General features: G+C 39.8%; 1 protein-coding gene across 7 annotated transcripts in view; it reads left to right on the forward strand.

The window, feature by feature from the left end:
* LOC116989654 (phosphatidylinositol 4-phosphate 5-kinase type-1 gamma-like) overlaps positions 1–24186 on the forward strand; it is a 79180-nt gene that overhangs the window by 47699 nt on the left and 7295 nt on the right. For 2 of the 7 annotated variants that reach the window (XM_033047231.1, XM_033047232.1), the window contains exons 13-16: positions 210–363; positions 2314–2346; positions 4079–4201; positions 5563–5713. In XM_033047231.1, the coding sequence (XP_032903122.1) occupies positions 210–363; positions 2314–2346; positions 4079–4201; positions 5563–5713 (461 nt within the window). Of the gene's footprint in view, positions 1–209; positions 364–2313; positions 2347–4078; positions 4202–5562; positions 5714–8064; positions 8140–11132; positions 11217–15913; positions 17413–19835; positions 23099–24186 lie in introns of those variants that run through there. The other 5 variants (XM_033047227.1, XM_033047234.1, XM_033047230.1 and 2 more) reach the window with 5 other exon arrangements.

The following is a 24186-nucleotide window of genomic DNA, read 5'->3' on the forward strand; positions in this document are numbered from 1 at the left end:
TCGGTGTCCTTTATGTGGTGATTCTTTGCATGCTTGTGTTGATTATTCTTTACAATATATGAAGAATAACCAAGTATAAATGAGTGCCAAGGTATTGTGTTGACTAGTGCTCCTCATCGTTCTATTTTACTTTGGTATAAAAAATGATTCATGTTGAAGAGCGTTTCTACCTGCCATTCTTAGTTTTACACTCTCTCAAATGTTGTTAGTGTTATTGGGCCGACCTGACCTTCTACCTTGCACTCCACCTTCATTTGAAGAAGCAACAACAGCTTCAATAGCAACAACCCTGTCATCAACAACATCGTTGTCAATAACAGAGCAGTCCGTGTCAGAAAGCTCAGAGAATCATCATCGTTTCAGGTAAGAAGAAGTCTCTTTTTATCCTTTGTTATTCAATATTTCTGTTTCTCTGTGCTCTCCTGAGCCTTAAACGTATACTTCGGACATGCATCAGGACTTTTTAATAATGACCACATTTCAGGTTCAGTGTTTCTCCCATTCTTGCCCAATATCCTGAAGGATTAGAGATCAACTGTCGTCAGGCCAATTGTGTTATTTTTTGCTGCGACATAATTGGAAATAGCCTTAGGTTTTTATGACTTATTTACTGCCTTCAGCAGATAGAACATCAGGGGAACTGTGCGAGTGTCTGTGTTCGTGCGAGCGTCTGTGTGTGTGTGTCTGTGTTCGTGCAAGCGTCTGTGTGTGTGTCTGTGTGCGTGCATACTTGTGTTTGCGTGTGTGTCTTGTACATACATTTGACACCTTATGACTTTGAAAAAATCACCAGTAGAGACTGCTATTAAAGAAGGGTTTCGGCCCGAAACGTTGCCTATTTCCTTCGCTCCATAGATGCTGCTGCACCCGCTGAATTTCTCCAGCACTTTTGTCTACCTTCGATTTTCCAGCATCTGCAGTTCCTTCTTGAACTGCTATTAAAATGTTTGGTTAGGAAAGTCCACTAGTGGGATAAATCTATTTATGCAGAGGATGTGAGTTTCTTGAGTGTTGGAGAGCAACTTTCCAGGCACATTACTGGTGAACAAAAGAGCAAAGTGTCTCTGGATAAAAGGGGTCGATTGCAATCTGTGGCTGAGAATTCTTAGCACTGGTCATGAACCTTCAGAGACTTAGGAACAATAATATTTTTACTCTCAATTGTTCAGACTCATGTAATGTATCAGTCCCCTTAGATGCTAGTCCTGCAATGTGTGATGATGGGTGATCACAATGATCACAATGAGTGATGATGAGTGATCATAATAAATTACTTAATATTGGTGTAAGATTATTGTTCAGTAAGTTTGAAGTTTATAAGGTTGTGCAATTGTTATGAGTGTAGAGGGCAAAAAAGCACTGCATGTTTTAGAGACTAGGATAAAGTGGTAAATAACATATGATAAATTCAGTGTGCCACATTTGGGCACATATACCTAAACCAAAAATAGGTGCCCTTGATGTGGATCAGAATAGAGATTGGTTAAGGTAAGAAAGGACCTTTGCATTATTCGCCGTTCCCTATTTAGTTTTGTGACTAATAATGAGAAATTGCTGTCAGAGTAAATAGTGGTGTATTAATAAGTCAACTAGATGTTCAATAAAGGACACCAATTTGGCCTTGTATTAGATGAAGGTTAGAATACATCTAAAATACAGAGCCCAGTTTAGTTGCTTCATATGATGCAAGGATTATTATTCAGAGATTTCTGGTGGAAAGTGTTTTGATGGCAAGTTGTTTGAGTTTGGATTGTCAGCAGATTGAAGTGCATCAGCACTCTGCTGATCCCAGTCTTCACAAAAGCATTAACAAGTAGAATTTTGATCAAGCTAATTTGATAAGATCATGATTTTTTATTTTTTTTAAAGAGTGAGGCTGTATGGAGACGGAATGTTTTAGAAGGAACTGCAGATGCTGGAATATCGAAGGTAGACAACATTTTTTGTCTACCTTGTCTGGAGACGGAGCGGTTTTGAAAAGAAATCAAGGATGAAAATAACAGTAGCAATTTTACCTTATAAGTGTTAAAATCTTTTATCAACGTTGAATTACCATCTCTAGTCTTTTCCACCACCCTTGAAATAATTATATCTCTTGCCCCATTTGTTTTTCACCAGCATTGTTAAAACCACACAGAAGATATGAATTGAACTCGTTTAGGATGTATAATGCTGCATTCTGTCAGGACCTCAGTTAAAAGAGCATTACATGTTTATTTTGTGGCCTTTTTCTCATCCTTAGCAATTATTATTTTTATTGTTTATCAATAGCTGATTTATTATAGTTACTGTTCTTTTTTCAAATTTGTTTAGGAAAACTACACTTTCATCAGTGCAGGATGTTGGGTGAGAACGAAACTTGCTCATTTTCTTTCTACAAGTCATATTGCAATTAAAAAATAATCTTCAAGGGCTGATTTATGGTCAAGTCTGGGCATTGTGTAGCTGGAGGTTTGAGTGAGCAGCTGTGCCAAATTAGGCAGCGCCAGTGTTTAGTTAATTACACACAGACACTTTGAGATTTACTTAAATAGTAACTATAGCGTGGTGGTAAAATTATGACTATTGATCCAGGGATAAGTTAATGTAGAGGATATGATTTAAGATTCCTTTGCTTAGTTAAATAAATCTAGAATTAAAATGTAGTAGTAATAGAATTGGATTGTCAGTAAAAGCTGCTGTGGTTCACTAAAGGGAATGAACTTTTGGCATCCTTGTGTACATGAGATTTCAGATCTATACAAAAGTGGCCTTCCTGCATTAGGTGGCGTAAGACATCCCAGTTGAGCAACTATATAAATACTGTGACAATATACACGGGTCCAAGATGAACATATCCCCTAATTCTCCAAGTCTTCAACACCTGGCATTGTCCGCTGGCTTTAGACAGCTGTTCTGGACCAGCTGCATCCATGGTTATGGGTGTTATCCCAACTTCCTTGGCTTTTGACTTGTTCACGCTCCAGCTGATGGAGCTCAAGTGGTTTAATAAAGCAGGCAATGAGATTCCCAGTGTCCATGTGGAGATTATCTTTGAGGTCCTGAGAATATAATGTTGGTGTCTGCAGCTCTCCAGAGGCATCCTGCTTTGCTCTTCATAGCGATTATAATTTGCTATAAGGACATCAGGCATCAGGAGAGGAGGAACTTATCACCGTGTTTAGTTTATACTCCAAATGTCTTTCACTTTAATTCTTCACCTCACTCCTGCTCTCATGTCTTTGTTCTTGGCATTCGACATGGTTCCATGAAAGCCTACAGTTAATTCCAGAAGGTGGCACCTCATCTTCTTAGGAGACTCTACTCTTACAGTCTCTACTGATTATCTACAATTATTGAAACTAGCATTAGCAGAATTTTAATTTGGGAATTCCAGCATTCACCACAACCTCCTCTGGTAGGTTCAGGTATTTTTTATGCATTTGCACTTTCTTTATCCTAACTTTTTAGTTCAGCTTGACATCTTCAATTCTCACATTATTTAACTTGCTCTTTATTCACTTCTGCCTTCTACCTCATCACACATCTTCCCACCCCACATTCCCATTTTCTGCAAAAATGTGTTATTTCTAACTCTTTCCAGTTCTCAACAAAGGTTATTAACCTGAAATTCTGTTTCTCTCACTCAGATCAAGCAACCTTTGTGGTAGTTCCAATATTTTCTGTTTAATAATTGCTGTAGTGATATATGACTGTGTGTGAGAAATATGTTCTCTCAGCTTTGCGAGTTGCTGAATAAACCTAATGTTTATTCATTAGGTTTATGAATGAATCTGGAGTGAAAGAGGGGTTGGGTGACGTTTGGGTCGGGATCCTTCTTCAGATTCAATGGACAATGTTCCACACATTTACTTTTCCGCTTGGGTTGTTGGTTAGCTCTGAGAAAAACATCCTAAATTGCTTTGTACAACCCAGTGGCCTGAAGGCAAAGTTTGACATTCTTCTAGCTCTCCAATTGAGTTGATGCAAGAGTACATATTAATTAAACATTGTCCTTTATCAATATTTATGCTTTTGTGCCATATAATCTTCAAAACAACATATTTCTATGTTTTGAAGTGATCTGTCTGCCCCCCAGGTCCTATGATGAGTCGGTAGTGGAAGCAAACTTGCAGCAGGTCACGGTCGAACTGGAAGCCAAGTCCAACATTGAGACTGAAAATACTTTAGAGGAAGGAGCAGAAGACGAGGAAGATAAAACGTTAGTGTCAGGATCTCTGAGTGTGTTACTACTTTAGAATTGTGCCATTCATAACTAAATTAGCAATCTGTAAGAATAGTTTTCCCATTTTGAACAAACACGGAGTAATCTCTAAAAGCATCCACAATTTCCTAAATGAACCCGGTAAATATATATTTAAAGTTTTATGGGTATGGATCGAAATTTGGACGAGTATGTATTTAATAAAGAATAATGCAAAGATTATTTTCCCCTGTGGACACCAGCAGACTAAAGCGATCAAGAATTGTATGTGTAGAAGCCTTTCTAGATGGGTCAGAGAGCAAGAATTAGCATGTAATTGTCCTTTCTTAATTCGGGTCACGCTACAAACCTGATGCATCATGAGACATAATTCTTGGAAAATGGATCCCTGAGGCACACCACTCGTCATAGACCTCCCTGTCTGAAAAAAAACCTTCCGTCACCACACTCTGCTTCCAGGAACATTGGAGATTATTCCCTAATACTTTTGACGCAACATGCCTGTTAGCTTACTCATTTGCACTCTCCCTTATAATGAGCCTAATATTAAATTATTGGATTGAGGGAGTTGCTCTGAAGGCGTTTTCAGTTGTTTGTGCGTAAACGTAGTTCAACTATTTTGTAAATCGCTCCAGTATAGATTAATGGAAGAGAATAGCGAGACATGATGGGGATGTGAGAAATAGAGTGGAATTAATCTAGCTGGGTGTTGATGGGGATACGGTGGGTAGAAAGACTTGTTTCCGTACTCTCTGACTCAAAACGCATGAAATGCCATACTTTCCACAGTGTGTGTTACTGCTCTGCTCCCAGCACTAGGTTTTTAAATATTAGCTCACTATCACCACCCTTTTTCACACACAGAATTGTGAGTCTGTGGAAATCTCTGCCTCGGAGGGCGGTGGAGGCCGGTTCTCTGGATACTTTCAAGAGAGCACTAGATAGAGCTCTTAAAGATAGCAGAGTCGGGGGATATGGGGAGAAGGCAGGAACGGGGTACTGATTGGGGATGGTCAGCCATGATCACATTGAATGGCGGTGCTGGCTCGAAGGGCCGAATGGCCTACTCCTGCACCTATTGTCTATTGTCTTTCTTTGGGTACAGTTGCACACTTGTGTGTTAGCCCACTGCGTCTGATATTGGGTGTGAATATATTGCAACTATTGATTATATTGACACACTGTTCCAATGGATGAGTGTGTACACTCGTATCATTAATGTGTTTCACATTGGTTGAGGTTAGACTGACAAACATTCACCTTTGTTAATTAATCAATTATATTGTGGGTGACATCGGCATTCACAGGTGTTGTTATATTGGAAGACTTCTAAACCCTGAATAAATCTTTGATTGTAGGGAAGTTCCTTCAGCTTCTGCGCGTACAAGTTCGACGATTACTTTGGAAGCGGACACTGTGAGCCAGATCTCCGAGGCAGCCAGCCATGCTTCTGAGGAGGGAGAGGATGTTGATGAAGAAGAGGAGATTCCAGTCACGGACATATACTTTGTGAGTATAACGGACCGTTGGCAACTTTGCCTGATTTGTACCAAAACAGACTGCATAAAGCAATTTGATCTAAAGGGTACAGTTATATTTCCATTTCCACACAAAGTATTTTAGCAATATTATTGCACAGAAAGCTTTATAACCCGAAGGAACAACCCTCAAAGTGAGACTCCCAGGAAGTCCGATGCATAAATCCGATGCCAGTATTTCAGGCCACCTGCCAAACACGGTCAGGCCTAGTTTCTGCTTGCAGTTAGGTTAACATTAACCTTACGTAAGCATCAGCTACGTTTGAAAGTATTTCCCTAAACGTTGTCATCGTTGGTGGCATTGTCAACTGTCGTATTTGAAACTCATTCTGTGTATTCAGTCGAAGATAGGCACAAAATGCTGGAGTAACTCAGCGGAACAGGCAGCATCTCTGGATGACGTTTCGGGTCGTGACTCTTCTTCAGCCCGAAACGTCACCCGTTCCTTCTCTCCATAGATGCTGCCTGTCCCGCTGAGTTACTCCAGCATTTTGTGTCTATCTTCGATTTTAAACCAGCACCTGCAGTTCATTCCTACACACACTGGTATTCAGTCACTGAGTATCCCAGAATGATTGGGAATAGGGTAGAATGTGAACTTTTTTAAATTTGATGTGAAAGATTCCAAGAATTTAAAGTTAGAAAATCTGCTTACCTTTTGCCTGTGTCCAGGTGAGAGAGTGAGGTGCTGCTCTTTGATGTTACATTATCTTTAGCTTGGGATGTGCATCTTTTGCATTATTTATTTATATTAAAGCTCTTAATCTACCAATACCGTGCCCAGCATATTTCCTGGGTAGTTGTGCTGCTCATGGTCATTAGGAATGGAATTAGGCCATTCGGCCCATCAAGTCTACTCCGCCATTCTATCATGGCTGATCTATCTCTCCCTCCCAACCCCATTCTCCTGCCTTCTCCCCATAACCTCTGACACCTGTATTAATCAAGAATTAAGTTAATTAAGTAATTCTAATATAGAATTATATTAGAAAAAGGTCTACGCATTTATTATCTACCAAATAAACATTGAAACCTGTGCATGTTCATTAGATCACCACCTATTTCTCACTTGCCTACTTGTAGGGGTGGGAGATAAAAACCAACGCTTCCTTGGGAAAGAAAGGACTTTAGAGTTTACATGCCTAATTATTGAGATTTGGATGAACGCATTCGGAGATCTGTTCTGTGCTGTGTGCTTCAATAACAACCATGGATATCAAGACAGTTGAATATTTCTATTTTCCCAACAATCTCATGTCAACCATACTCTGTCCTACCCAGCAAACCATATATCTCAGGGACTGCAGGTTTCACAGCTTTTGATACACTGGATCCAGGCACACCTGCAACAGGTGTTGGAAGATTTGTGGCCAATTTTCCATGAGTGAATACACTCCTGGGCGTCTTTTTCTTCAGTGCCCAGCGGATTGTTTTTCTTCATCAGAGAGTGGGGTTTGGTTTTGGTTTAGCCCATCAGAAAGATAGCTGAGCCTCCACCATCTAAGTTGGTAAAGGTTTAGCAGGTGTAAGTGTTAGAAAACACATCACCTGGAAAACCTGCTTTTGCACATCTCTGCATAAGATTTAGAATTGTGGAGATAGATACCAGAGGTTCTGTATGGAACTGTTTTATAAAATGAATGTGAAACTGTGGTCGCATACAGAACTATATGGTGCAGAAGTGGTGTTTATTTCCATGCAATCTGGTATAAATCAATTTGTTGAGCAAATAGTTTTATAACTGTGCCAGTCTTATAACCCTCTGTGAGAGGTTAACTGTGTAAAAGCATTGGCTACCCTGGGTTATGCATTTCTCTATTGGATTCAAGCTGTGAGTGTAGTCTGGTGAGCTCGCCCTTTGAGGACTTTGCTTAAAATCATTGATTTTTTAAAATTAGTCTTCTCCCTTGCATTTCTTTCTTCATCTAATTTCCACACAGTAATTAGACCTCATATGATCCTTAGTCCTGCTTTAGCCTTGTATCTGACTAATAAGCATTGAATGAACAGTTTTTTTTACAATGATGCAACTTCTTTCTGGAGGTATCTGGGCAAGACCATCAACAGTTTTTTAACGAAGCACAGAGAACAATGATACTTGTATGAGAAGCCACAATTCCTAAAACTTTAGTTTTGCAAATTGTTTTGACAAATGAGCAATTGGGCTGATGTTAAGTTTTGACATTAGGTTAAACCGAACCTGGAAAAGGCCAGTATCACTGTACGTGCGTTTTTCTTTGATTTCTTCATTTATGTTTGAATTCTTTTCACCATCACTCTCATTTTCTATTTGTGTGCTGTGGGCTTTCTCTGACCATCAAGTTTTCAGATGGAATGTACTGGATTTATTCTCCACAGTGCAGTCATTCCCAAGCCACTTCAGTTTCTGATGAAAGTGTAAGTTGGTTCATTTCTTTTTCCAAATCTCTATTTTATGTTCAATGCCTGTTTTTATTTATTTTTTAAATTATTTTGCCTTGTTTACCATTCCATCTTTGTAAATGTTTTAATCTGGTCGATGAGAATTAGGAGTGGAAGCACAGAACAAAGCAAAACGCAAGATGCTCAGTGCCATCCTGGATGCCTTGGAGTCTTTATGGGCCAGTGATTCCCAAGAGCCAAAGGGGATGTTACATTTGAAAACGGCCTTACCGATTCACATTATGGAAGAGGAATTCTCCGCTAGCGGAGAATTCCTCTTCCATATTGTGAATCGGTACGGCCGTTTTCGAAGCCTCCTTGGAAAAAAATGTGACATCCCCTCTGGTTCTTGGGAATCCCTGGACCATAATTACTCCAATCCAAAGCTGGCAGAGAACTCCTCTTCCATATTGTGAATCGGTATGGCCGTTTTCAAAGCCTCCTTGGGGGAAAAAAAAAGTAACATCCCCTCTGGTTCTTGGGAATCCCTGGACCATAATGACGCCAAAGTATCCAGGATGGCACTGAGCATCTTGAAGGGCCTGTCCCACTTACGCGACTTTTTCGGCGACTGCCGGCACCCGTCATAGGGCATTACAGGCCGCCGAAAATTTTCAACATGTTGAAAATCCAGCGGCGACCAGAACAAGGTTGGACTCTTTTGGGCGACTACTCACGACCATACAGGCTTCACCCCGCGACATGTCGCCTGTATGGTCGCGAGTAGTCTCCTCAGTCGCCCAGAGAGTCGTAGCGTCTTTCTGGTTGCCGCTGAAAGTCGCGTAAGTGGGACAGGCCCTTGAGTCTCCTTATCTGGCGCTCACAGAAGCCCGACAAAAATAGTGGAAGGAGTGCATCATTTGTTCACATGATCACTAGTTATGGGAGTAAAATTAGGCCATTCGTCCCATCGAGTCTACCTCGACATTCAATCTTGGCTGATCTCTGCCTCCTAATCCCATTTTCCTACCTTCTCACCATAACCCTCAACGCCTGTTCTAATCAAGAATTTTTCTATTCTGCCTTAAAAATATCCACTTACTTGGCGTCCACAGCACTCTTTGGCATTGTTATCACCCTCCACATCAACCACCTCCAGTTGCACCCGAGATTAAGTCTGTGGAATCCAGGTTCGACTCATTTGCCTCCTTGGAGCCCAAAGAACTAGACTGTCTATGAAGAAGAAAATCATTTCTGGTTCACCAGTACTAATGTTGGCATAAGAATGAACTAGGATGCTAAAATTCAGTTGCTTGGGCTCATAAGGTGAAGAGAGTTGCACATTTTCTCAGTTCATATTGATGCGGTATATCACAGATTTGTTTTTCTCTCATATATTTGATTGTTTATATTTGCCTGCATTTATTTTGCATGACAGAAATAGAATCATTAGCAGATTTAGACTTTGATAAATACCAAGGGATGATGCAAAATGATTTGAATTCCTTCCTAAGTCAGCTTGAAAAGTGATGGCATTTCTCAACCACTATTTTAGTCACAAGCAGTTTATCTAGATACCAGAGTGATTCCTTATTTGATATATTCTCTTTATCTGTTCCACTTTGATTTGGACAAAAGCTTACAATTTCCCCCAATGTACAATGCTTTTACTCTCGGGTCACAGACTAATGCTCAGTGATTTGTTCCAACACAAATGGGTTTAATGTTCTAAATATGTTCTTACATTCTCACACAAGTATTATGTGATGGACAAGCTATCAAAATATTATTGTGTAAAATATATTACAATTAAAGAACAGAATATACAATCTGACTCTGATGACCAAATAAATCTGTTTCATTCATAGAAATGTAAAAATAAACTGCAGATACTGGAAATCTGAAATAAAAATAAAAATGATGGAGATACTTAGAAATAAGAGAAGAGAAAAGCATGATTTAAAGGCACAGTGTGTTAAACCAAGAGATATTCCGCTGGTCTTCAAATTTGACATTTTATCCTCTTGATAAAATAATTGATAAATGACATCAACTCCTCTGCTACATCAGAGGTAATTAAGAATAAGAAAGTACTATTGTTGATTGATTTTCTTAAAGATGAATAAACAGGTTTAAACTTTCCCCAAATGTGCATCTAGTGGGCCCACGTTGACACTGACTGTTGATCAGCGAGGTTGGCAGTGGTGGTTGAATTCGTCCCTGTGTGTTGTGAGTGTTTATCTACACCTAAATGTATACAAATGCCCACTAATTCGGTCCCAACTCACTGGGTCATTCACTCTGTCCCCAACAGCAAATGCCATTTAACAGTGGTTAGAATCGAGTGTCCCAAGTCCGAGCAACATATTGTCCAATTGCAACTACTTTATTAGCCTAGCCTGGGATCTGCTATCTGACACTAAGTTTGGAATATTATATTCTATTTGTATTTGTTACTGACATTACATTTTGTAAGTTAATCTTTATTTTTCAAAAATAGAGGGAGCAGTGAAGTATTTCTTTATATGTAACATTATGGTATTCCAATAGAGCGTTATTAAATGGAAAACATTTAGAAAACTTAAAACTGCAGCAATACCATTCATAGTTTCATAGCACAATTAATTTCCTTTCAAAGATGATGTTTCTTGTGCTGGTAATTTTCTTTGATTAATATTAAAGGCACAATGCAAGAAGTGGCAATTGGAAAATGCAGAGATACATCTTAAATGCAAACCATTTTTGTATGGATTATGTTGAAATTTTAGTTTGTAAAATATGCACTTTTAAGAATAGTTGACATGAGCTATGATTTTCTAGTGAGAACTACAACATCACAATAAAAGGTTGGCATCGCTTTCTGCATTTTTACTGATTTGTTGCTTGTAGCCTTCCTTTAACCATACTCTATCTAGGTGTTCACATAACATTGAACTTGTTTCTCACCTACACTTACTTTCTTTCTTCCCATTTTTGTTGCTTCCCATTGTTTCTATTTTTGTGCCTTCCTGTTGATTCCGGTTGTTCAGTGTACAGAAGAGAGGTCCTGGATTTATTCTCCTCTTCACTATGGTTCTCACACCCGTTCAGTTTCAGATGGAGAGAGTGAAACTGTAAGTGTAATGACCCGTTCCTTTATAAGCTCGGTTAAAGTGTAGGTGCCTCGGTAGGTGTGCTGTTTCGTAGAATTAGTACTGAGTCGAATATATACACCACAAATGGCAAATCTCCTCATTCGTTAACATTCTCATTTTCCCCTTCTCTCAATACAAGTTAACATTAATCAAATTGCACTTTGGAATATGCTGCTGAACTTTGAAATAGCCCTTGTTCTCCTTTGTCGTTGCCTATCCATTTCCAAACAGAGAGAGTGTATATATTACATATTTGATATGCAATGAATATTCAACTCAGCACTAACTTAGGATGCATGGCTTTGGGTATGGGATGATAAGAGATATTTTAATAATGGTGTTTTACAAAGCCATTATTATTGTACAGCAAAATGTACAGAGGCTTTGTGATCTCAGCTTTTATCATTTTAAATCAAAAGGGCTTTCTATTTAAGTGTCAGAGAGGAGAGCTATATTTAACGTTTGACTGTTATTTCAGCTTCAGAAGATCATAATCATGGTATATCTGACGGCTTCTTGTTGGATCAAAACTATGGTTGCTTATGTTTAAACTTGTGCCTTAGTTGTGGTAATTGTTCACTAATGTTTTTTTATAGCACGAACTGTCGTCTGGTGAAAGACCTACATCTGTTGTAGCTGTACCGTCCCCACCCTTCACTTGTAGGCTGTCTCTGAGGAAACTTGCATTGAGCAGAAATATTTGGCAGAGCTATTCAGCAACAATGCAGAGAAGCTCAAACAGTCATGATGCTTGGCTGTGGGTGGGGTGGGGTGGGGAGAAAGCTCTTAGCATGAATTGAATGTTTGCATCACTTTACAGGTTCATTAACATTATCCCAATCATCTAGCCTGCCATAGACAATAGGTGCAGGAGTAGGCCATTCGGCCCTTCGAGCCAGCACCGCCATTCAATGTGATCATGGTTGATCATCCCCAATCACTACCCTGCCATTGTTTAAAATAATTCAATTTTGCTCATAATTACAACGGCTGAACTGGCATTTTAATTATTTAAAATAGTAATCAAATTGCCTCAATTAGTTTTGGCATTATTTTGAAAACTGTAATTCGAACACTTTGATCTTTGTTACCAGAAAACAAAGGCAAACTCCAATCTGATGCTATTATGCTTTTTAAGCTTTTTCTTCTACAATTGCATGCAAGCCATATATTCTTATCCGAAACATGGTGCCTTAATATGTGCTATTCCATTCTATCTGGTGGCAACCAAGTGTCTGTCACCCCCACCATTGTTTTCCATGCTCTACACTTTTCTGAGCATTCAAAGTTCAAAAGTGATAGCAGCAGAATTAGGCCATTTGGCCCATGTCCACTCCGCCATTCAATCATGGCTGATCTATCTCTCCTTCCTAACCCCATTTTCCTGCCTTCTCCCCATGACCCTGACACACGTACTAATCAAGAATCTATCTCTGTCTTAAAAATATCCATTGACTTGGCCTCCACACCCCCCTGTGGCATGAATTAGGCGCTCATTGGTTTATGATAAAAGTCTGAGATCATGCAGCTTTGAATTGCCTAGTGCATGCATTTCAGTAATAACTATAGGAGCTGATCAGAGATGTTGAATGTACCTACAAAGGTTTTTATTATCTATGTTGAATATTCTCAAATGACATGGCCTCAAGTTCCCAGCCTTCATCAGAGCCTTTGAGATCAAAGAATATCCTGGAAAATTGACTGTCACAATTGTACTTCCGTAAGGCATATTTTAATGAACTTGTGTATTCAGCTTCGACTAACTGTGAGACCAAAAACGTGGACTATCGGGGTATTTTAAGGCTGGCTGCTTGTGCTTATTTTCCCCCCATAAATTTTATTTAGTACATTTCAGTTGCAAACTCTCAACCAGTCACTTATTGATTTCTCCAAACCTCTTGAGTGTTTTGTTTAATTTGTCCCTTTCGCCAAATGTTCCCGTTTACAAATGAGCAAAGTTTGAACAGTGTATATTGGACTTTTATTATATTTTGCCAAGAAGTTAACATTGATGATGCCATGCACTGCCAAGTGTTTGTCTGTTTTTACTGTATTAAGCCATAATAAACAAGCTCTCTTGTCTATCCCACATAAAGGTTAAACAGATCTGGTATCATTGAACCACTAAGTTAACTTTGTCAAGTGATCGGCTCTCCAAGCCATGGCATCGTCATTTGGGAGCAGGCGCTACTGAAGTGGGGGTCACACTGATGGGATAGAAGCCCGCTTTCTCTGACTATGTAGAAGTTCAATAAAACAGCACGTGTAACTCCTTTTATTTTGAGAAGGGAGGGAGACAGAAAGCAGGAAACTGCAGGCTGATTGGTTTAACATCTGTCAGGGAAAACTTCAGAAGCTAAAGTCCGACTTGAGAGAGGTTGAAGATAATTGGACAGTGTCGGTCGGGGTAATTTAGTGAAGGGGGAATCATCTTTGACCAAATTATTGGGATTCTTTGAAGCATTATTTGAGCAGCTCAGTAGAACAGCTGCTGCCTCACTCACAGTGCTGGAGACCTGCTGCCATACAGCGCTGCTGACCACGAGTGCTGTCTGTATGGAGTTTGCAGGCTCTCCCTCTGACAGTGTAGATTTCTTCTGGGTGTTCAGGTTTCCTGCCACATTCTGCAGATGTGGGTTGCTAGTTTAATTGGCTGCTATAAATTGCCTCTACTGTAGGTGAGTGTAGAATCATGACGAGAATGTGGAATTAAGGTAGGGTTAAAGTCAGTGGGTGGTTGATGGTCAACGCAAACTCTGTGGGCTGTCGTGCCTGTTTCTGTGCTGGAGCTGTCTATGGCTCTATACTGTGCTATAGATAACCGGGAACAGACGGATCTAGGCAGATTTCCAGAAGGCATTTGATAAGTGTTGCATCAAAGGTTTTTGAGAAATAAAAATGAGTGGGGTAGGAGCATGGTGTAAATAGCAGATTGGCCCACTGACAGAATAAGAAGTGGCACAAATGTCAGATTTTCTAGATGGAAAGATATGATAAATTGTGCCACGGGGCTCAGTGCCGGGACCACAACATTGCTCCATTTACATAGATGAGTAGGATGAAGACGAGGAAGGTATCCTTATGAAATCTGATCATTTAAAAGCATTAATTAGTTGTGAAGTAGAAATAAGGGTACAAAACAATGTAGGTAGGTTAAGTGAGTGGGCAAAGACATGGCAAATTGAGTAAAATATGGGAAAATGCTAAATTGTTCATTCTAACAGGAGATATAAAAAGATCTATCATCCAAATTCTGGCAGATTGCAGAGCCTTACGGTGCATAAGGATCTTGCTTGGTTTGGAAACGGCTTGTATGCACACAGAACAAGCAATCAAGAATGCTAATGATGTTATTGTTTATTATTAAGGAAATTTAATCTACATTATCGATGTAGGGAGGTAATGCTTCAGTTATATTAAGCATCGCTGAGGCAACATCTGGAAGTTCTATGCCCTTATAATAAGACGGGTGTTAATGCATTAGAGGTATTTCAGAGAAGGTTCACTGAATTAATACCCGAGATATACAACAAAAAATTAAAAACTACTGCAAGAGCTGGGCCAAGTTGTATTTGTGGAGACAAATGGGATGCATTGACACCGTGCACCAGCAGCTGGTGTACAGGGAGTGATGGAAGGTGGACAAATGATCAGTGTGTGTGTGTGTGTAGGGGTTACAGGAACTGGTAGTTGATAGATGGAACCAGTTGAGGGGGGAGTGGGTGGGAATAATGGGGAAAGGCAGGGGTGGGATGGAAAGGTGAACGAAGGGAGAGAGAGCCTGGGTGAACTGGTATTGTTGAACAGAGAGGATGCAGGTGATCTGAAATTGGTAAATTCAATGTTCATACTAGCTACCCAAGGGGAATATGAGGTCTTACTCTAGTTTCCACTGCCTCACCCTGGCAATGGAGAAGGCTAATTTCTCATGTAATGTAAATAGAAATATACAGATACATTTTATTAACAGCAATAAATCAGCTATTGTCTGAAACTAACACCGTCAGCACTTTATTGATTTGATTAAAAGGATTACCAATCAAGTTTTGATCTTTGTGCAGCATAAGTGAGTAAATTATTTGTATTTCACCGAGAGAGCAGTGGGAAATGTGCCATAATTCCACAACCCAAAATTCCACCGACCCTGGTTGTGTGGCAATAAATTCTATCAAAATCAATCAAATAAAATTACCTTCTCTGTTAAGAAATTGGCTGAAAATACTTAGCCTGCTTTAAGTGGTTACACCTAAAATGGTTTACAGGCTGAAGTAATTGTACCAGGATGGTGTTAAATTTGATCCTTTGCCATTAGCTGCTTTAGCTAACCCCAAGTGAAGCTGTAAGGAAGGTGCTGTAGTTGCTGTAGACAATACTCTGTAACTTGGTGGGGTGGGTGGGGGTAAGGAGGTAGGAACCCAGTCATTTCTCGTTGTTTATTGTTGTTTAAATGCATATGCTGTGTGTTGTGTTTGGGGTAGTGGTGTGGGGCTGGCTGGTGATAGTTAGAGCATGATTGTTCTTACTTGTGTTGACTATCCACAACTCTGTCACTAAGGACACAGTAATCTATGGAATTTTTAAAAAGCCAGCACTGTACAGATGAACAGTAGGGGATGCATGCTCATGTTGAAACTTACCATTGATATGTTTTATAACTCTATTTTGTTTTCAATCAGTAAATCTGTGCAGATCGTTTTTTTGAAGAATAAAGAGGGAAGTTCTTCCAGTGGAACAACTTCACTTGGTCAGAGGCAGCGTCACTCCATTGGATGGGAATGATACAACATCATCGCTTATTGCAGCTGGGCTCAGTTATGACCTGCAGTATGTGAACCATGAGCAAAGGAAACGGCTGGAACAGAAATCAATTTGGTAGAATGAGATCTATCAACCTTCCAGGGGAGGGGGTCACGGAGGGGGTTGGGGGCAGTGGTACGTATTTGTTAGTGCTAACAATGTTTCTGCACACCTCTGCCCACGTAGCAACTCCATCTCGTGGTTCTATGTGCTCATCGCTTGTCAGTGACAAATCGCTGTTCTTTAGTCCATGTCCTACTGAGGTTTGTTTGATTAGATTCTTCCCTGACACAAATGACTTGCAAGTTGCCACAATCGACCTTGCAGAGAATGTATGTTTATTTGTTAATATTCCAGATCAGTGCAGCTTTTGGCAATGTTTCTAGTTGTGTAAATCATTTGTAATTAATACAAGCTTGTCCTTTGTGCCGAGGTTACTTTCCCTCTAGTGTTAATCTACCATCGTTTTGTTTCTTGCTTAAAATAATGATTAAGCTGAATGATACTTAAATATTGGTAGCTATAAACATGGAAGCACAACGCAAAACTGAACATGCCTCAGATGACATAGGTACGTTTTCCTAAACTACAATAAATATGTGGTTGTTATCTATTTTATATATATTTTTCATGGACTGGGGTACAGGGATAGTGGATCATTGTGGAGGGTGCTGGAAATAGAGCAGTATTGTGATTTAAATTACAATTCAAAAATTCCCTTGTGTATTTAAAGCAATTTTATTTTTGAAGCTGCATGCATTTTTTGTAATTGTGATTCACTTTTGATGAGGGATGTATTTCCTGTGCTGTTTAAAACCTCCCCGAGGAATGAGATACGATCCAAATCGGCAAAGGTTAGATGCTAAATAGCCTAAGCACTTGTCTCGTGTATTGCATAGGTTAAATATGGGGCAACGTTTACTTCATACAAACCCCAATCATGCACCACTGCATACGAAGGAGAAAGCCACCCTGTTAAATGTACACTCCCAACGTTATGTATTGAGCATTTGTTTTTCTGACAAACTATACACACTAGTATAGTTGATGTAAAGATAGACACAAATTGCTTGAGTAACTCAGTTGGTGAGGTAGCATCTCTGGAGAAAAAAGCTAGGCAACATTTCAGGTCAGGACCCTTCAGACCTTTTTTCACTAGAGATTCTGCCTGACCCACTGAGTTACTCCAGCACTTTGTGTCTATCTTTGGTATAACCCAGCATCTGCAGTCCCTTGTTTCTACATTATCTCTATTAGATGTATTTCTAGTTGGGTTTCTAAATTACAAGTTATAAAGTTTTGTTTTGAATTTTGAAATATTGAGATATCTATGGCTACGATCCAAACATATTGTATGATGACTTCCAAAATAGATAGGGTAGACAAAAATGCTGGAGAAACTCAGTGGGTGAGGCAGCATCTCTGGAGAAAAAGGTCTGATCAAGGTTCCTGACCTGAAACCTCGCCTAACCTTTTTCTCCAGAGATGCTGCCTCACCCGCTGAGTTACTCCAGCATTTTGTGTCTACCTTCGATTTAAAGCAGCATCTGCAGTTCTTTCTTACACACTATAAAATAAGCTACTGCAGTAGTTAGGCTGTCTCCTTAGTTTTGCAAAGGGCATGTTTCTTTCCTATAAGTGTAATTTTTACGATACGATAGAACTTTATTTATCCCAGGAGGAAAATTGATCTACCAACAGTCATAAAAACACAAAATACATGAAAGTCATGCATATGATATACCTCAAGCTGATTACAAAATAGATGCACATAAGTATGATTAACTAGCACCTCTCAGCTCATCCATCACACTCAACCCGAAACGTCACCCATTCTCTTTCTCCAGAGGTGCTGCCTAACCCGCTGAGTTACTCCAGCTTTCTTGTGTCTATCTTTGGTTTAAACCAGCATCTGCAGTTCCTTTCTTTCCAAAGATACTGCATTACCTGTTTTTACTGCCAATGCACCCCCACCACCACCTACATTTTATTCCCCATCAATTTAGGGATGACACTACAGTTCTTCATGCAGAGGTAACTGTACCGTTTGTACATAATTTTTTTAATCACTGCTTTGTTGCTTGATATTTGAATGTTTGGAATTGTCTGTTGTTAGTGTTGCTATCTTATCGCTACAAATTCTAAATTTCAGGTTCCTTGATATAAGCAAATAATGAATGAATGGACTTAAATGTTGTACTTGATTCTGAACTGTGCCACACAGAAAAATGTTAAACTTGGTAAATGGCTTGAGTATGTGGATTCCTCGGATCTGAGGCTGGTAACTGGAAATATGCAAGCATCAAGAGATTCCGTAAAATAGGACCAGTGTAGGTCGGGTTCCTGTTTGTGCCTTGTGAGCAAGTTACTCGCCTGGAATTGTACAGGCTCTTATATTGACAGGTGGATGGAGGAAGGGTTTGAGAATGTTTTGAAAACCTCCTTGAGAAAGTGTATACACTCACCAACTCATGGGGAATCCCAGACCCGTGTCTACTCAAGACGGGGAAGGAGAATTCATGATGCGACTGAGAACCCCGGGTCCATGTGTCGGGAGTGTGCGCAAGTCCAGAGTAAACGGCAGAAGAAGCACACGGCCTCGCAGACCACCCACGCTCACTTGCCCTATCTAGCACCTTCTGCCTGACTTGTAGCAGAGTCTGCTGGCCCCGCATTGACTACATCAGCCACCTCGGAAACAACAGAACTGAAATGGAAGCCACTGGTCCTGAGGGACAACTGAAGAAGGGCTTCTTGACGTAAACCATGCTGCATTATTGGACTTTATCAAGACCAAGAGAACCCTCTCCATACCTAGCCAAATCACAGCTTTGACTGTACCTCGTGGAGTAAGCTGCTGCAGCTGTATTATACTAATTCATGCACAACAAACCGTGCACTTTTACATATTCCATGGGAAGTAGGTAGAATATTTAGCAGGAAGATGTGTCGAGATTCTAAATGGGTTGTAGCCAAGCCACTGGTCTTTATGGAAACATAAAATGAACTGTGCCATCTAACATCAAAGATATTGGGTGAAACACATTTCAGTATATAATGTTTAAGAAAGAACTGCAGATGCTGAAAAACATCAAAGGTAGACAAAAAATGCTGGAGAAACTCAGTGGGTGAGGCAGCATCTATGGAGAGGAGGAATAGGCGACGTTTCGGGTCGAGACCCGAATGTGATCAGGATGTAATTTGGTCAGCTACTGAATACCAGTGCTCCTGGCATTAACACAGCAGTCTCAAGAAACCTTGTGTATTCAAGTACATTCCAGAAGTAGGGACTAGGGGAAAATAAGTGTTCGGCACGGACTTGTAGGGCCGAGATGGCCTGTTTCCGTGCTGTAATTGTTATATGGTTATAAGTTTAGCATTTAGTTAAGGCAGTCTTTCAGTAGGAGAGTGAAGGAGTCCTGCAGTGACAAAGCTATAGTTTTTAAATAAGATGTACCATCTCCTTTTGAGATTCCAGAGCACTATGAAGAGGACCTTTTCCTTCTGTCCAGGATAATATTAACCATTCGACCAATATTACCCAAAGCAGATTAATAGCTCATTTGTTACTTTTGAGATCTTACTCGTTGAAACAGAAGTTTGTATTTGCTTACACAGCAGTGACAGTCCTTGGAAAAATATATTTCTTTCAGTTGAAATGTGCTTTGGTACATTGAAGGAAATGATTCACGGAATCCAATAGCATATAGAGAAAAGCTGTTCAGTCTATTACATTCTTGTCATCCCTTTGAAAGAGATATTTAGTTCAAGAAAGAACTGCAGATGCTGGAAAAATCGAAGGTAGACAAAAATGCTGGAGAAACTCAGCGGGTGAGGCAGCATCTATGGAGCGAAGGAATAGGTGACGTTTCGGGTTGTTGACCCGAAACGTCACCTATTCCATCGCTCCATAGATGCTGCCTCACCCGCTGAGTATCTCCAGCATTTTTGTCTACTATCAATTTAGTTCACTCTTTTTCCCCATTGCACTAATTTTTATTTTCAGCAACTTAGCAATTCACTTTTGAAAGTATCGAATTTGGTTTCAATGCCCTGGCCTAAACCTTAGGTTTCTTGAATATATCAATTTTTAAATGTCACCTTACCGTGGTACATTCTCAGTTACCTTGCATCAGTGTCCCCTCTTTCTTGATCTTCCTCTATCGAAACATTCTTTAAGGCTTCTCTTAAATTCCTCTTTGTGTTATTCTCAGGAAATAGTCTCAGCCCCTCATGTTGCTACATTTAGTTAAAGTTCCTCATCATTTAGAACATTTGATTCTGCCTTTTATTGCAAGTCCAGAGTTAAATTCATTTAGAATTGAAGACTTGTTATGTGTATCAACAGTAAAATGCCCAGTCACTATGCCCAGTACAAATGTCTCAATTTACGTTAAAAACATAAAATGGTAGATAATTCTTCTGATCGGGTTGGATATAGTTTGCTGTATTCTTATATGGCAATAACAGACATGGGAGTCCTAATGAAGTAGTAATTCAAGATGATCTGAACTCAAGTAAGGGTGACTTGGGTGCGGACCCGAGTACGGGTGCTGTCTTTACGGAGTTTGTACGTTCTCCCCGTGACTGCGTGAGTTTTCTCCGGAATCTTCGGTTTCCTCCCACATTCCAAAGACGTACACGTTTGTAGGTTAATTGGCTTGGTGTAAATCTAAATTGTCCCGAATGTATATAGGATAGTGTTAATGTGTGGGGATAGCTGTTCGGTGCGGACTCGGTGGGCCGAAGGGCTTGTTTGTGCGCTGTACCTCTAAACTAAACTAAGGAAGCCCTTTTTCGTTTTTGACTGTTGCCTATATTGCACTCATTAACTTGCTATTTAAAGACCACGGTGGGTTTTATATTGCTGATTTGTGTTTAATTGGTTATTATTTTGGCCTATTTTTGTGCTGATTGGTGCCTCCAGCTACAGCATGTTCAGTGCCATGCCTTGTATTGTCGATCACACTGAAGGATTAACAATTAATAGTATTACTTACTATAAGTTTACTGAGATACTATCTGTATGTACTATGCGAGTTGCCGAACTCATGCAGTCAGTAGCTGCTAGCTAATATGTATTAGGTCACAAAGCATGATATTAAGCAATATTATATATAAATCCTAGTTTTCATAGAAAATCTTTGAACATTTTCTAATCCTAAAACATAAAAATAATTGTATAAATCTTGTATCAAAAAGAATACTTGAATTTGTTTCTCTGTGTATGTTTACCTATCTTGTGGCTGCATCTTGGATTTCTTGTGCTCTAAGTTTGTTTTTAAAATTGAGCTCTCATTTATTTTCTTGTAAATGTTTTGTTTCGTAGTTTTCTGGTGCTAGAAGTCACTAGATTGAGAATCTATTGTGATAAATCATTGTTCACTTGCTGTGAATTTGCAACGCTTCTGCAGATGCATTGACTTTGGGATCACCCTTATAGCGGAGGGTAGGGCATCAGCTACTGATTCAGTACAGATGTGCTCCTGTATCATCCAGAGGCAGGGCATTACAGGTGTATTTTTGCAGTTATATGTCTGCTGACACCATTTATCTGCACCATATCCTCCATTTATTTGTATTTAATGTATTTTTTAAATGTACTTTCGCATTTTCAATTGTTAACTAATCAGACATGCTGAGTATTTGGCTTGCATGGTCTTGGGGTTTGTATCCATATGCTGTGAGCCCATGATAAACACGAAGCCAATGTAATATAAACATACTCCTTTAATATGGAATTATCTAATACTTAAAATTCCATTTATTTATTGCAGTAACTGAGCAATATATCTCCACTTGATGTCTGGGTGGAACTGTGTCCTGGCACCCTGCTGAACTGATTAGTAGACTGCAACAGTCTGTCATTTCTTAAGTTTTGTCCCTAGCTGTTTACCTACTGTAAAAGTATTTTGAAAGCTATACAGTGTCTGTACATAATTGATTTTTGTAGCTGGCTTCCGCATTAATTTCTTCTTAAAATAGCCAAATCAACGTCTGTCAATGATTGAAGCACAAAGATAGACACAGAAAGCTGGAGTAACTCAGCGGGACGGGGAGTAACTCAGCGGGACAGGCAGCATCTCTGGAGAGAAGGAATGGGTGACGTTTTGGGTCGAGACCCTTCTTCAATCTGAAGAAGGTTCTCGACCCGACACGTGGGAGTCTGAAGAAGGGGTCATCTACACATTATTAAGATGATTCCACAATGGAAGAGTCATGAATGAGAGACATAATTATAAGACAAGGTCATTTAGAACTAAAATATGCTGCAATTTCATTGAAAGGTACTGAATCTCTTACCTCCAATGTTATGGAGGCAGGAACAATGGGGGTGCTTAAAGAGGAAGTAGATCATTTTTTGAGAGATCAGAGAATTGAGACCCTTGGGTCTCGACCCAAAACGTCACCCATTCCTCCTCTCCAGAGATGCTGCCTGTCCTGCTGAGTTACTCCGGCATTTTGTGCCTATATTCGGTTTAAACCAGCATCTGCAGTTCCTTCGTACACATTGAAGCACAAATCTGAGAGTCGACAGATTAGTTACCATCTCCCGACTGATACCCGTCAGAGCTGATGAAGTGGAACAAATATCCCTTCCCAGAGCAACTTAATCCGATTATTTTGTTGTTGTTGTTCTGAGAGAAGTCTGGTGTTCTGACATACAACGACCTCATTTATATCCCCAAATTAAGTGCTTTGTAGTTCATCCAATGAAAATAGGAATCGGGCTTTAATTTCAGATAAATTATTGGCTGTCTTGTTTGTAAAAATTAATTTGACATTGTCTATCAGTCACAATAAAGATCATAGCATTCCAGTGATCATATTAATTTAGTTTTACTAATCTGGATCTCGAAGCGTTAGATTTTCTAAATGACGTTTTCTGCACCCAGCAACTTGAGTGTGTTGCTACAGTAATGAGATGGAGAGTGAAGGAATGTTGGTCCCACTTACTTTATACTCTTTGTGTGTTTTCATTATGATAAATGAGGCAATGGATTTTGAAGAATTAATCATGTTTATATTTTGAATGCCTTAAAGAATGACAGGAATGTTTTTTTTAAAAGAAACATTATAAACAATCATGGTAGATATCAGCAACCTCTTGGTTTGCTGTCAAAGCTGTTTAGAATTGGTTGATCTCAAGTTGGATCCAGTTTTGGGAAAAAAGATGCAAAAACAGTGCTTGATCTTGTTGAAGAGTCCATGGACAATATTATTCTCACTGACAACACAGTGGATTTTTGTCATAGTCAGCGTTCTCATATGATGAGTAGCCACTAGAGTGAAGCATAGAGGTCATTCATCACTAACGTTTGAATACCAGTTGACCCTTGGTGAGTGCATGGGGGGGATGGTAAGATTAGACAATGCATCCAGTCATAGTGATACGGTGTGGAAACAGGCCTTTCGGCCCACTTGCACGCACCGGCCAACATTATCTCAGTTACACTCGTCCCACCTGCCTGCGCTTGGTCCATATCCCTCCAAACTTGTCCTATCCATGTACCTGTCTAACTGTTTCTTAAATGTTGGTTTAGTCCCAGCCTCAACTACCTCCTCTGGCAGGTCGTTTCATACACCCACCACCCTTTGTGTGAAAAAGTTACCCCTCAGATTCCTATTAATTCTTTTCCCCTTTACCTTGAACCTATGTCAATAGACAATAGGTGCACGAGTAGGCCATTCGGCCCTTCGAGCCAGCACCGCCATTCAATGTGATCATGGCTGATCATCCCCAATCAGTACCCCGTTCCTGCCTTCTCCCCATATCCCCTGACTCCGCTATTTTTAAGAACCCTATCTAGCTCTCTCTTGAAAGTATCCAGAGAACCGGCCTCCACCACCCTCTGAGGCAGAGAATTCCACAGATTCACCACTCTCTGTCAGAATCTGAGTCCTCGATTCCCCCCCACTCTGGGCACGAGATTCTGTGCATCTACCCGATCTATTCCTCTCATGGAATCTCTCAGTTAACAAAAGACGAATGCTGGATTAATATCAGGCTTGCTTCTACGAGGAGCATGATGGTGTTCTGTGATTGTATTCTCCTGTGACATTTGTTAAAAATAATTGTAATTTGAGATCTTGGCAACACAGTGCTTTGCATGCAACTTTCTTGTTATTTTGCTTCACTAATATAGTGATT

This window comes from Amblyraja radiata, chromosome 29 (assembly GCF_010909765.2).
Source record: "Amblyraja radiata isolate CabotCenter1 chromosome 29, sAmbRad1.1.pri, whole genome shotgun sequence".
Classification (NCBI taxonomy): domain Eukaryota; kingdom Metazoa; phylum Chordata; class Chondrichthyes; order Rajiformes; family Rajidae; genus Amblyraja; species Amblyraja radiata.